We start from the raw sequence: 15,278 nt of genomic DNA, 5'->3' as shown, positions 1-15,278 counted from the left end.
ATGAAATAAAGGAAGAGTTCTTCGTAGAAACAAGTATTTGAACTTAACGGTTTTGTTTTTTTTATATATAAAAAAAAGTAAAATCACACACATTGGGGCAATTGTTGGTTTTTTTTTTTTTTTTTTCAGTATACTGAACCAGTTTTTGGAATGTTTTGCTTATTTTCCAATATCATTCTTGTTGATTCACGTTCAAAGTTAAAACTTAGTACCCATAAATCTTAGTAGGTAACGATAAATTTACGAAGAACCCTGGATAATTTGTAACCAGCGATCTTCGTGAATTGAAGGTGAAAATTCTTAAGTGTTCGCGCTTGCTCCCACACTTCCTGCAGAGGCAACTCGCGGGTCTTTGGCGAGGAGTCGTGGTGGGGAGTCACTGCACTCGCCTTCCAGAGACCCGGGCGCAGATACTGATTTCTGTTTACCGTTATCTCCAGAATTCAAACCAGGCCAATCAGTACCTTTCCCAATATCCCTGGTGTGCATAGTTGTGTGTGAACCGTCTGTGGAGCTCGCTGTCGACGAGAAGTTACAAAGGATCCATAATGCTTTTTTTTAAGTTCGATTTTTAACTTGTAGTCTCGTAGTTCTCTGTCTTGAGTATTATGACCAGCTTGTGTTGGTTGCGACTTCACGAATGACGGATTTGAAATCGTTTTAACACTTGTTTATAATTTTGTTTTGAAAAATTCTAGCCCATATTCTTTATGCAACCGACTGGTCTCGCAAAGTGATACCCACAGTTTTAATGCACACGCTCGAAATAGGAAGTTAAAGTTTGTGTCCCCGCCCACAAGACGCGGTACTATGCCAACTCCTTCGCTGTTTGTGCAGCGCGCGACTGGAACAGGCTTCCTGCAGGGTTGCGAGGCTCAGAAACACTAACCAAGCTTAAACTTGAGGTTGCGAAATACATCGTTCAGTGTCGCCGATGATACCACTACCACTGCCGCGTGTGTGCATGTGTCATGTTTGTAACCAAATAACTGTTATATTCCTATTTTAAGTTCTTTTTTTAATATTGAACGTTATTAACTTACCTTTTATGTTTTTTTAGTAGTGTAACATTTTTGCATTTTAGTTCATAAAATTATAATACTAACCTAACAGCTTAAGAAGTATGATTTTGTGTAGTTGTGTCATACAACGGTTAAGTTAAAGAAACGACTTAACGCCTTAACTTCGCTATTAAGTCAATAAATATATCAAATAAATAATAAGTTAAACGCAAGTAAAATCTCTCGTCGCCATTAGATGAAAACATGGACGTTTCTTCCGCAATGTTCCATCTGGATTAAGTATGTACTTAAAATGGTTCTTGCAATGGGTGATATCGATTAAAATATTTTTAGGATACTACCTCAAAGGACTAAAAAATGATTAACACGCAAACGCACAGGGAAAAAAAAATACATAATCAACCTATGTCAAAATCTAAAAACATAGACAACACAGAAACTTCGTTAAAGGAATCATTTTAAAAGGCTAAATAAAATTAAATAATTTTTTTCTGGAAAAAAATTGAACCATACTCGCAAAAGCCACCGGCATTGACTTTAAAAAAAGAGTTATTTATTCCATTTGGTTCTCCTTATCCATACTGCTCAAAAATGTTAAATAAATCACCTTTTCCAACTTATTATCCAAAATGGTTTATAGGTTTAACTGTATTAAACGTAAAAATAAAATACTGACATGAAACGGGACTACTGTCTTAATGTGATTTTCGGAAACAACCATTATGTAGCTTTGATCAGGATTTTCCCTTAAGCTCGCCAGAACTCCAGGATATTACAGTTATAGATCAAATATCAAGACACATTACAGGATTTTACTTCTACCACCCTCACTTACGACACGTCCGTAGACGTTTTATTTTATAGTTATGTGCAGTTGATGGCACCATACTGTAATATTTTTATTGAAGCTTATAGTGATAGTGAAATTTTTAATATTTTCTTATATGAGTCCTGGTCTTCGATCTGTGACTGTAGAATCCTTTAAATGATCATTCATCGCTAAATTATAATAATATAGTAATATAGTTTTTGGATTGTTATGCTGCAATGTCACTTAGATATATGAGGATACACATCGACAGCAGTAAACTTTCGAACGAAGCGTTTCCCAGCATGTATCCCTGTAAAAAGGAATTGTTCCAAATTATTACTTTTACCTATCTCTAAAAGTATACAAATGTCGCTCATATCTTAAGCGGCAGAATTTGTTTTTAATTTGACTACGAAGAAAATATCGTAAACTAGCGCATCTGATTACAGATTTTCTGAATGTTTTTTCAGAAATATTCTCAAAGCTTAAACGTCAGGTTGCAGAATAAATCTTTCAGTGTCGCCAATGATTCCAGAACCACACTGGGTTAATTTATAGGCAGGGGCATTCATGTAGACGTATGCGTTTTTTTTTTTTTTTTTACATTTTCAGATCCATTATTATTTCTTACGTTTATTACCGTGTTTATGTTCTTTAGACTTTTGTAATGTCTCGACTTGAGTTTTTTTTGAAGTCATTAGGTTATGTTAAGTTGAGTTTAGTGCTGTCGTGAGATTATGTAACGTGATTTCGTGTAGTTCGCCAAGTATTTTCGAGGTGTAAGAGAAGGCTGAAAGCCGTAATTTCGCCAGAAAGTCCTAAATAAATTAAGTTAGACATATGTTTTTTTGTTTGTTTTTTTTATCTCGGCCTGAACAAGTAGGCCAGTAGTTGCAAGGCGCCTGCCAGTCCCCTCTGAGAACGATCTGAAGAACGCGCACCCTTGGCTGGCCCCTCTGCTGTTCGGTCGATGTCCTGGCTAGAATTTTGCGGTGGGGGGTGGAGGGGAGGGGGAGCGTGTACTGACCTACCCCATGCCGAGATGCGGTGGTCGGGCCGGGAGAGAGTCGTGGTTAAATCCGTCTTGTCGTCGGTCTGGCATGCCGGCTGCTGTGTGCCCGGACCGTCACAGGCCGTCTCGAGTGCGCTCAGGTGTCCCGAAATGTATCTACCTTCTGTTCCACGTCGTTTTCGATTTGAACGGCATGGTATCATATCGTATCATTTTTAAATACGTATTTCATTTTCAGACATGTATCCCTATTTACTTATCATGATTTAATAGTAACGCTGAAATAAATGCGAAATGGGAATGCTTTGTTCGAATTCCGGTCAACAGTCGATTAAGTTTTGTGGACTCGGGGTTTTTCTGGAGTCTTGATTCCGAAACATATTTTCTTTTAGCCTTTCAGTTTAGCGACTTCCTATGTGGAGGTCACTGTGGTGATAGGCTACCCCTGGATCGCAAAGTGACAGGTCTGAATCCCGGATAACCAGACGATGCGCGTGTATTCTGTAGCTTCAATAATATGGTGGTATGTCCACCGCAGCCTTGCGTTCTTCTATGAGCATATTCATGAAGCCGTAGGGAAGTATACTATAAAGTACTGGATGAGTCGTAAGTCTCCGTACAAAAATGTTGAAAGCTGTGATTAATGTTTATTTTATTCGTAAAAATTATGTATAAAATATACAAAATGTCAATCCGTTTTTATCTTTTCTGTTGGTTCACCTGCCTGAAAACGAAAAAAAGAAATTAGTCACCGCTTTCACGTATAGACTTATGACTCTTACTGTATTAGGCATCTTCACAGTTGTTTTCTTTCCATGTTTGCGTGGGCAAGTACGTTTTTTCCTCCCACTCGTGACTGTTTGCGCAGTTAACTTCAGCTCGAGCCACTCCCAGCGCAAAGCAGTTGCTGTGAAGCGCCGGAGTCGGTAGTCGTCTGTTTTTTTCCCGGCTGTGCAGAAGCCATGCGTCACAGCAGTGCTTAAGGCTCGGCATAACCACCACGTGGGGTTGTTTTATTTGCTTGTCATTTCGTTTTATTAGGGCAATTACTAAGGACGATTAACTTTACAATCATTACATTGTTTTCTTCAAAATTTGTCGCCAAAATTGTGTTACGTTAACTGGTTTTATTTTGTTAGGTCAGGATAATATTCATTCTTAAAACTTTTAGATCGACTAATGCATCAGTCTCTCAAATGTGAAAATCGTGTTTTTTTCCACAGTTACGTCATACTTATCTTCTTTAGTACTGTTCTATTATTTTTTTCATATACTGCAGAAATTATAATTTTTTTTAAATTAAGATGTAGGCGAGTCTATTTTTGATTTTTCAATTTTTAGTTATTTTTTATTAAAATGTCTTAAATTGCGAGACTTTGATAAATATAATCACATGCTTTAAAGCCTTTATGCAGTGTATTAATTAACAGGCTCCAGTTAAACACAGAGAGAAAGCCAATGGTTGTTTAACGCGAGGAACTCTACAGCTGCACAAACAAATTGCATTAGTCCGCGAATGGTAGACTTCAGCGAATGCCCGGACCTAGGACTAATGCTCTACCGAGCCTTAATACGTAGTACAGGAGCTTTACATCAACCTTTGTCTGAACGTTAAAAAAAATACAAGATGGCGGGAAATTATCTTAATTAAGGTTAGGCTTCATGCAAGTTGGCTTATCATTGCAGTTTCGTTTAGTTATTTTTATTTGGTTACTAGTCCTGCGGATTTTTATACATATATATACATACACACTTAAGAGGTATAGGACACCATGTGAAAAAATTGTAACTTTTCAGAACAGCAAGTTTTCTATTTGTTTAAACTTTATTTATTTTCAGGTTTCATCGCTAGTAGTTGCAATTGCTAATTGAAACTTTAAAAAAAACATTCTTAATTTCTTTGCTAGACAAAAATGATAAGATAATTAGTTTAATGTTTTAATTTTTTTTAACGGGGGAATAGAGTTTGTACATGAAAATTGCTTTTCTGACATAATGATATTAGTGCTCTGTCTGTACCAATTCACAAAGAGAAACACAATCATCATTGACATGGGACCAACTATTTCTAATGAAAAATTTAAAAATTGTGTTAACCTCAGAGGTAGATGTGTATAAACATTGCCAATTACTCGTTGTTATTGCTCCAGATAATATTCTATACCTTTTTTTTTCTCGTAACTTATGCAAAATCGGGGGAAAAATCGTAATTAAGTACCGTCCATCTAAACCAGTAACGCCATTAGAAGGGGTCACGTGTCCCCTCCCCAGAAGGGTAAAATATACATTGGGTAATACGACTTCTGAAGTGGCCCCGGATCCGCCCCCTGAATAACGCCCTGGTCGGCCACTGTTCTTCAGGCCGTGGAGGCGTGGGTGCGGCCGGGCCTTAAAGCTCGCCGCGCCGGTCGTCGCTCCCCGCAGCCCGGCCAAGGACGCAGTTGCGCCTGGTCGCGCGCCCGTGTAAACAAGCGGCGGTCTCGCCGGCATCCTGCCTGCGCGCTCGCGGCTTGTGGGACAAGGTCCCCTCCTCCCCCCCTGTTTCGTAGCCTGTGCGACCGTGATCGATTGAATTCCTTCTGTTCTTTTTTTCAGGTTGCTGGGCTCCTCTGAGTATAGCGTGGCCGCGTCCAAGTCGGAAGATTCCCCGCCGACGTTTCGGTCAACCTTTTCAGTCGCCATCCATCATCCAGGGTTGACTGCTCCCTGGATGATGGCGACTTGCAAGATCGACCGAAACGTCCGCGAAATCTTCCGACTTCGTCGCGGCCACAACCCAGAATCCAAGCAACTCCAGACGGCCGCGAAAGCCTGCGATTGATTGTTGTCGACAGAGAGATCATATTTTCGTTACCAAACATTTGCCACTCTTTGTGAGCCCGTAGACACTGTTCTTAATTCGCCAGTTTTTTTTTTAATGTCGTTACAAAAAAATATCTATTTAGTAATTATGGCTGCATCAGCCGATCGGACCAGCAATGCCTCACCCAATCGAACTTAAACTATGATAATTTTATATTCAAATACGTATTCATGATTCCTATAGTGTTTGCGTATTGAGCACGTTACGTTTCGCATACAACTATAAATCCATGAACTGCAACCAGTAGTACTTAATGTAATTCATTTCAAGCTCCCACGATTAAAAAACAATATGGGTGCGTGTACTTTCGTACGCGTTTTAATTTTGCATGCAAATATTCAGTATAAATAAATAGTAAAAGGACTGGTGTGCTATTATAAATACGGTTGGTAAAATATAAATTCAATCAATTTAAAAATTTTAATAAATACTCAGTATTCAGTATTAATATAAACACGTATAAAATTGACTATTTAGATTAAAAATAATTGAGATACATTTTAATTAATAATTAAAATCAATAAATATGCAAAAAAATTATTCTAATTTATTAATTTTTATTATTTTCGAATAATGTAATTTATAATGCAAATAAAGTTTACATACGGGAACATAACCTTACTTATATAAATACAGTTGAAAACTCTCTTTCAGCACGGCCTACAGGCGTAGGTAGATTTAGAAGAACCTACTTATTCTGGAAATGTACTGGAAATTTCTATAAACTTTTAGACCCTTATAAGAACCTCTGTTTTTTCCATCCTTTGCAACCATGGCTGGTTGTATCAAATATAGTTCCAGACAAAAGTTAAGATAACATTTATTAAGGTTTACAAACAATCTAAATTTGATATATTTCCTACTAATGGAGTAATGAATTTTTTTGTCCTCCAGCCCTTATATTTTCCACACCTTGCAGTTATGGTTATAAACACACTTACTATCACTAATATTCACAATGTATAAATGTTTTTAATTAGATGGACCAGTATTCGATATCAAATTACTACAGGATATGATTTGAAAGCACATATATAATTTTTATTTATACGTAGCCTTTTTTTCATCCTGTGAAAATTTGGTTGCATGGTGCGCGCTCATCGTAAAAATTCACTCATCATTTTTTAAAACGCGCCTAAAGAAGTTTAACTTTAAAAACGTGATCTGCACGTATCGATTTACTTGTAAGGTTTCCTGTGAATGTTTATTAACAGTGGACTTGTATATTTTTGTCCTGTCAGGGTAAACCCAAGCATTAAATAAAACATGTTTGGGAACTCAGCTGGGGCCTGACACTGGACAGTATTAGATTTATTTTCAGAACTTCGTTCCTCACGTTACCCTTCGCGTTCCGAATCGGAGGTCACCGGACGTAATGTATTCTGAGATAGCGATCGAACCTCCGGGCAAGCTGTGCTGCGTGGTGCACTTGCAGCGCAGTCTGCGTCTGTACGACGGGCAGCTGTCGCGCGCTGGCAACCCCCCTGAGTGGCCGGGATGCTTGGAGCTGACTGAAGCAGCCCCGACTCTAAGCTCGGCGTGGCCCGTGAGCTCTTGGGGGCTCGTCGCGGCTCTTGTGTCCCGCCAGAGGTCAGGGCGACCGCCCGCGGGTTTAAAGCGTGCTTTCATCTCGTCCACTACTGCTGTCTCCTCCGCGCATGTCACACGTACTAATGCTACGGAGAGAGAGAGAGCGAGAGAGAGAGAGAGAGAGAGCCGTGAGTTTGTTTGATTCCAAGACTTCAACTCGAATTCCACTGGACCCGTTTTCAAAAATTCTTGTGTGAGAAAAAATAAATCACAATCGTCCACGGTTTAAGACGACGATTGTTCATATCACGTGCGGAAAACACTTGAAAAATATCCCATCGGATGTTGCAGGTAGTTAAAGGTGTAAAGTTCTGAAAGTTGTATTAGAATAAAAAGAGTTTATTTGTTCAGCTCCTGTCGAGAATTAAATGTGCGTTGCACGATGTGACCGGAAATAAAAAAATACTCACTCTGGCCCGATAGCTTCTCTCAGTCATCTGCCTTAATGAAAGGCTGTATCTAGCGACTTCGTCCACTCGTAGTCTGGAGCATGATTGTTAAATTAAAGAGCCAGAAAACTTAAGGACAAATGTTAAAATCACATATTAGTAGCGACCCGGCCCCGACCCCAGATGTGGAAACGTCCGCCTCCAAGCACTCGTGAAGCGCCGAACGGCACGACCTGTCTGCACAGCACTCGGAACGACGACTTGACTATGCTACGCAACTGCCTATAGTCACGCAGGGAATAGGCAGCCACGTGACCTCGCCGACCAATTACAACACATCTCTCTACGTACAGGCACACATCAGTACACAAATCACATTCCTCGCATCGAGGGGTTTCTGTAAAAAAAAAAATAATACATTTTCGAACTTCACTTCTGATTGGCTGGGCACAAAACCTGGATTAATTTACCGCTTCCCGTGGGAGCTAACACGTGCAGATTTTCCCCCACGGTCATATAGACAGGTCTGGCAACTTCATATCCCTTGCCTCGGCGTGTCTCGTCGGCTTAGTGAAGCTCGTAGCGGCCTGCGAACTAAAGGCGCTAGTAGCAGGTGTCCCCTTCATTAACATTGGATTGAAAGGGAGTTTCGTATAAAACTAGACATATTTAAAAAAAAAAAAAACTGTTTTGTTTTAAATGTCAGGTAAAGTTTAGGGTTATTAATTTATTTGGAAGCTTTGTAGTGTTTGAATACATGGCAATAGCTTGTAACGTTGCCGCAATTGTCAGTTTAAGTTTTAATCTACAAAGATACTATTTACCCGATATTTTGTCTTCAATTCTGAAGTCCGCGGCGTGGTGTAGTGGTAACGTGCAGGGGCTGATAGTGTGCGGGCTCAGGATCTATATCCACTAGGATCGTTATTTTTTTTTTTTTTTTTTACATTTTCATCTTAGTATTTATCGCAAAATTAAACTATTAATCACAGAAATTAAATATGTTTAAACAGTTAAATTACATAATCAGGTGAGATTTTGAGTAAACATTAACGAAAATTCTAGCAAGTAATTATCTACTCTGCTTTTTATTTACTATCAGAAAAAAAAATACTTTTTTTTCATTTTCCAATAAAATAATACGTTTTTAACTGTTTGAATATATTTAATTTCTGTTAAAAATGGAATTATTGGATATTGTGATATTATCTAAAAAGTGACTCTTTACATCATTATAGTTATCCTTAAGATGTATTCAACACTGAACCCCGTTGATTTTACAGGGGAAATAAATTTGTGCGGTAAATAACTATCTACTTCAAATATTCCGTTAAACTTGACGAAATCAAATTTTCAATTTTACAAAAAAGTAATACATTGGTATGAGCTAAAAACTGTTAAATAAAAAATGACGTCTTTATGTTACCATTTCTCCTCCATAAGGAGGATAAGTCTAAAAATACTTTTTGACGTTTCCATTACTGCCGTGAATTGAATTTTCATTTATTTAAACTTTTGAATGATATTAGTGCATTTCCATGGCTTTATCTTGTTTCAGTCTGAAGTTAATAAACAGGCGCCAGGAGAAAACCAGTCGCAAACGTTGGGTTGGGGAGGAGGAAATTTGATGAATAATATATTCCCCCCTCCCGAGGTTATGAAAAAATGGCTATATATCTGTAAATGCGGTATGTTATTTATGCAGGTTGCGCCTTGAACAAGCTATAATAATATGAAATGTCTCAAGTTGTGATTGTTAATGTAACAGTCAAAAACTCTTGTAAGTTATTTGAATGCGCAAATTATAATTTTATATATTTCCCTATTTCTTCCAAATCCTCCCCCCTTTCAGGAAAAAAAAACCTTACATCCGCCACTGCAAACAAGTGACTTCACGCAGACTACTGCAGCTGACATAACAGTGGCACCTGTCCTTTGGATTTTGACTTCGTTTCCAAAGCTATTTGTTATATCTAATTTAAGTTTGGGTTGTTTAGAATTAACAGTAACAATTAGTCATGACCTTAAAAAAAACGACGATGTGTATAAGAATGTAATGGTTTATGATTGTCGTTAACCGTCAATCATAAACCATTACATTCGCATAACACACAATTCTGACCGTCAATTCTTAAGTGCTCATTCGTAAACTAGCCTTTATGCTTTTCCGAGCCACCACAAATTTAATAAGATAGATGTGGTGTAATTTTTATCCCTTGAGGCTGAGTCTCGCACGCCATTGATTTTTCAATATTCTCTTCATTACTATTAAGCGCTATTTCTATAAATTTAAAAGTTTGAATTTTGTTGTGCTGTTATAAATACATTGGGTGTAAAATGTCGCGACCTTTTGCACCCATTATATCACACTAAGTGAATATCTGTGAAGGTATTTGTTATAGGACAAAAAATACGAGAAAATGGGAAAATCAGCATGACGTGTGAAACCTGGGATAAATGAAACATGTAGTGTGTCGGAAGAAGAGAGGGGAGATGGAGAGCGTGTGGTTGTTTTGCAGACGGGTGATCGAGAAGATCGACCAGTCGGAGTTCGAAGGCTTCGAGTACGTGAACCCGCTGCTGATGTCGCTGGAGGACTGCGTGTGACGACCGGTGGACATCGAGGAGTGGGGGGAGGGGGCGATCCTCGCCCACGTGCTGTGCCTCCCCCTGCGCTAGCCCCGCCTCGTTCCTTCTCCGACACTCTCACTCTCTCTCACTCTCTCTCTCTTTCTCTCACTCGCTGTGCTGTACCGCCACGCGCACTTCGTCTGCTCATCTGCCGGGGGGTCGCGAGCTACAGTGGAGTCTGTCATGGGCATTTCATTTCGTTTCATTTCGTTTCATTTCACGCATCTTTTCAATAGTTCATGTTGCGTTGTTGTTTTTTTTTTTTTTTTTACGTTTTCAAGTTTTTTAGGTTGAATTTTCATTCACCTTGATAAATTGTCGCGCACAATGACTCACTTCACTCTCATTCTAACCTCCTTATACATATATACATACATATACTATTTATATACAAAGAAACCTGCCAAGAATGAGTTTCGTTCCAGAAATAAGATGAACTACCTTAGCCGAAATTGATCCGATCATCTATCTGCATGCCTCTTTCTGAATCTTGCAACACTCCTACTTCTTACTTTAAGGCAGTGAAAAAAATATCTCTGTAGTTGAGTGTATCAAATGGTTCCCACTAACGAACGTTAGTTTTTTTTTATTATTATTATTCCGTGTGCGAAAATTTGAAATTTTGTTAACATAGGCATCACACTTTACGTATAGCACAAGCATCACACTATGGTGTAAGTTTAGTAGTATGGTGCGATGCGTCACAGCCGTTATTATTGTATATGAAAATACTTAGTGTCTATATTCATGGTTTAGTGGACATTGTCAAGTTCACTTTTTTTGTACAGTACTATGCTTAAAGGAATTTTCGCGTCATGCATAATGCATATGCGTAATTTGGCACTTACCTGCCACATAAAAAATGCAGAAATTAGATCTGTTTAATAACTTGTAAAACCATTTTCTGCTTTTTAAACTACAGCTTACAGTATGTACTTAAGAATAAAAATTGAATACATACATTGATAAAAATCATACAAATTGAAAATAGTAAAACTAAAATATATATATAGAATGTACCATCTTGACAGTTAAGGTTTTTAATCTTATTTCTTGCAAGCCACTGTGTGGTATGGCTTATAAGTGGCCTAATAAGTATTTTAAAAACCTAATTATTGCTTAGTTGTGTTATGGTTGTACCATGTGGCATTTCAAAATATGATTTAATATAGAACTGATACTGTGTAATTATAATTGCTTATAGAGTTGTGTGTGAACTATGCATGCTCATCTGTGAGCCACAAGTTGACTTCCATTGAATGGTAAGTTTGGCTGAGACAGTGTGAATGAATTCTAATGTTATTTTTAATTAAGCCATTCCATTGTTTGTTAAAAGTTATTATAAAAGATGTTTTAAAAATGTTTTATGGCAAGTATTACTCATGTTATGACAATGTGTCATTGATTGTAGCTTACGTGTATGGTAATGACTGTTTTTTATTCTATGGTATGTTATTTTTATGTCAGTTTTGTGATCATTTTATATACAATATACTGTTGTAAAGTATGTCACACACTAACACCTAGAAGTATTTCACCACACAAGCTTTATGTGATTCAAAGTGCATTGATTGTTTTTTGTAGCTGTAAGTAAGTAATTGTTACACTGTTGATAAACTGGATAGGTAGAAAAATATAAAATTTAGTACAACAGAAAAATAGTAGAACACATGAAGAGCGTTTAACTGTTATTAATGATTTCCCCCTGGTCTTCAAAGCCTCTCGTGTTGAATTTAAATAGCAAATAGCATATTTTCTATTGCAGTAAAGTAGACCTTTGTTTAAAACAGGTATTATTTTTTGTAAATTATATTTTTATAACTGCCCAATTCAGATGAAAATTGGAACATTTATGTACATAATTTGTTCATTGACATTCCATATCAACATTTTGTTTTTCACTAACGTTTACATTCCGTACATCATCTTATTTATTTCAAAGTCAGGCATTGCTGTACAGCCATAATGATAACTGCTGGACCAAACTGCCTTTGTGTCATAGAAAAATCATTTATTATTATTTGTGTATAAAAGTGCTTTTTTATAATTTGTCTAAAGCATTGCTGTATATTTTGATATTCTTTGTTGTAAATGTTTTGGGAATCCATATCAGCTGAATTTTTTTTTATTATAATGATTTATTTCTTTGAAATAATAGATGTACTATTCCATTTTTGAGCTTTCTTTGTGTTTTTCACAGATTTTTCATTATATTGTCTTATTTAATTGTATATTTAATTTCATGAATTTTTTAATTTGACTTTGATTATAAGAATACATGTGTGCCTAATAAAAGGATATAATTAAAATGAGTTTTTTTTTTTCATTTCTGCATAAAAAAAATTACATGGCATGGTTTTGTATTTTACACTATTTGTAAAATGAAACTAAATTTTTTTGGAACAGGGCCTTAAAAACTTATTTTATTTGTCTCCACTAATTATATCACTTAAGGAGGTGAGTCTTGTCAAAATGCATTTCAAACATCATAACCGTTGCATTAGCAATATGCAGGATGAACTAGCAGTCAAATATAATGGAGGCCCGGCATTGGCAGGAAACTAGTGTAGGGAACCATGGCAGATTTTTTTTTAGAATAATATATTTTATTAAGTTTAATACCTATCCGTTGGACTAATTCACAAGCAGGAAGTAATAATATAGCACTATATTAAAAACATTTTATTTTTTACCATCGTACTACTTATCTGAAATATTTTCATTTTGTTTAATCAATTTATTAACAATACTGAAATAACCCTTCAAATTGTTTTATGTAGCATATGTAAAATTGTGTTTTTTTTTATACCTCAACAGTATATCTAAATTTTTATTTTTACTCATAGGTGATGTGTTGCAAATACCTTCTCAAAATGAACGTGAACTAAATATTTGCAACGTATGGGTACAATTCCAAAACTAATGAGGGGAAAATTTTTTTCCCGCAGCTGTTAGCAAAGAACGTGTGTTAACATCTGAGGAGCTTCATGAAGAATTTTTTGGTTCAGTACACTACTTGACTCTAAAATGCATATTAATACGCTATGTAACAACAAAATGTAAAAGCCATATGTTATCCTAATTAAAAATCAAATATCTCAATAAAATGGATAAAAAGTACAAATTTTCTTAAAAGCAACTAAAATGACAACACTCAGCACAAAATTTTATTAACATCCGCCAGCATTTTTAACTAGCGCTTGCTCATAAAATTGCATAGTATGATTATCCATTTTGTATTCGACTACACAATAAAATTATTTCCAAAGCTAATCAACATGAAGTTAAGATACTGTGTATTTATAAAAAAAACATACCTTGAATACTACAAACTCCGATTTACCAATTTATAAAATTCTAATCATAAGAAGTTTAATATAAGAAACTTTACTGATGTCTGTAAAGAGTCACGTAGTTCTTTTCTTTCATATTTTTTCCAAATATATGTACATTGCTTAGGGGGTGAAAATGAGTAAGTTCCTAATGAGATTATCAAAAGCAGAAAGTAATAAATTTCGCAAAAATTACATGCATAAAAATTTACGTAACATATTTTATTCTCTGATTTGTTTTGATTCCACCTCATAGTATTTAAAATGTTCAAAATTTAACTTCATGTGGAAAATTCGTAACTACGGCTTTATTAAACTGGATGCTATGAAACTAGGCATGGTCAGCACACACTCACAAAATTTTCTGTTTTATTTTTTTTACCATTTTCTGGTTTTTTTTTTAGTGTTTAAAGGGTGTTTGTTGGTTTTATAAAAGCTTTAATTATATAGGGATTCGCTAAAGCAGGAGGTAACTGAAAATGAATGAAATATTATTTATTTATTAATTGTCACATGCCCACCAACAGCCGAGGGGATTTAGCAGTGGGTACGACACTCTCCTTTGTCGTTACCGAGAGCAGGCAAGCTCTAAAACACTACCTGAAGGGAATCTTCAACAGGTAGGCACATCCACAAATGGCCAACACACGTAAGGTGAGTGAACCTCTCACTTGAATTGACCAAAAAATACATATAAACAGTTAGAACAAACACACACATCAAACCCAATAACGCAAAATAAATACAAAACACAACATGACAGAATAGTTGACACGTTAATTTTCAATAAAACAAAGACAAAGAGTAAGATAAAAATCTACACTTCTCTTGGAGTGGGGGAAAAAGATTAGCATCTTCAGTCCCAAAGGTTTGGCTGGATTGGGACATCAGAGAGGCCCCCTTCTACCCCCTCAGTTGAGAGGCCTCCCAGCCCTTCCCCCGGCTTCCCCCTACCCTAGTGCAATCTATATTAAGAATTAAAATTTTAAAACAAAGTGGAAAAATGTTTGAGAAACTAAGGAGCGTAAATAAATAACTAGAGGTAATAGAAATTATGAAAAAATTTACTTAACAAGTTTACTGGCCAGATTGTAGAGTTTATTAAATTAGAAATTAATCTCTAAATTATATTATTCCTGTTATAGTACGTGCATAAGGTAGCTGACAGACTGTGAAATTGTGGAATTTAGAGTCCAGTGATGTAGAGAATGTATTTGCAATTGATTTTAAAACTAACCATTTTTGATTAAAATTGCATCTAGATATCCTGTATGTTCAGAAAGAGAAGCTAATTTATGTGGAGGTAAATGTATCAAATTGAAAATATTTTCTAGTTTATTTTAATTCCAAATTTCTTTTAATCAGTTGAATTAATTAAATTTCAAATTACTGAGCAGTGTTCTAATTTTGACCTGATTAGTGATAGAATAGAATCAGGGTAAGTAGAATATAATTAAGGCTAGAGTTCTTCTTGAACTAGAAATTATATGCTTTACTTGGTGAAAATATAATTTTGCATCTAAAATGAGCTATATTTTGAAGAAAGGTTTTTTGGGTATTACAACATTTTCAAATTTATAGTGTAATATGTATTTCCTTGCGAAATAAATAATTTTTGTTTTATTAAT

The 15,278-nt window shown here is 36.1% G+C and overlaps 1 protein-coding gene across 12 annotated transcripts in view; it reads left to right on the top strand.

Moving 5' to 3' along the window:
* Positions 1 to 14,427, top strand: part of LOC134533970 (atypical protein kinase C) — a 391,849-nt gene extending 377,422 nt beyond the window's left edge. For 4 of the 12 annotated variants that reach the window (XM_063371822.1, XM_063371818.1, XM_063371826.1 and 1 more), the window contains one exon: positions 10,207 to 14,427. In XM_063371822.1, the coding sequence (XP_063227892.1) occupies positions 10,207 to 10,294 (88 nt within the window). In that variant the 3' untranslated portion in view covers positions 10,295 to 14,427. The remainder of the gene's footprint in view (positions 1 to 10,206) is intronic. The other 8 variants (XM_063371824.1, XM_063371829.1, XM_063371825.1 and 5 more) reach the window with 4 other exon arrangements.
* Positions 14,428 to 15,278: the final 851 nt, after the last annotated feature.

Source organism: Bacillus rossius, chromosome 7, assembly GCF_032445375.1.
Source record: "Bacillus rossius redtenbacheri isolate Brsri chromosome 7, Brsri_v3, whole genome shotgun sequence".
NCBI lineage: Eukaryota > Metazoa > Arthropoda > Insecta > Phasmatodea > Bacillidae > Bacillus > Bacillus rossius.
The sequence above is the reverse complement of the archived record's forward strand: the minus strand, read 5'-3'. Positions and strand labels throughout refer to the sequence as shown.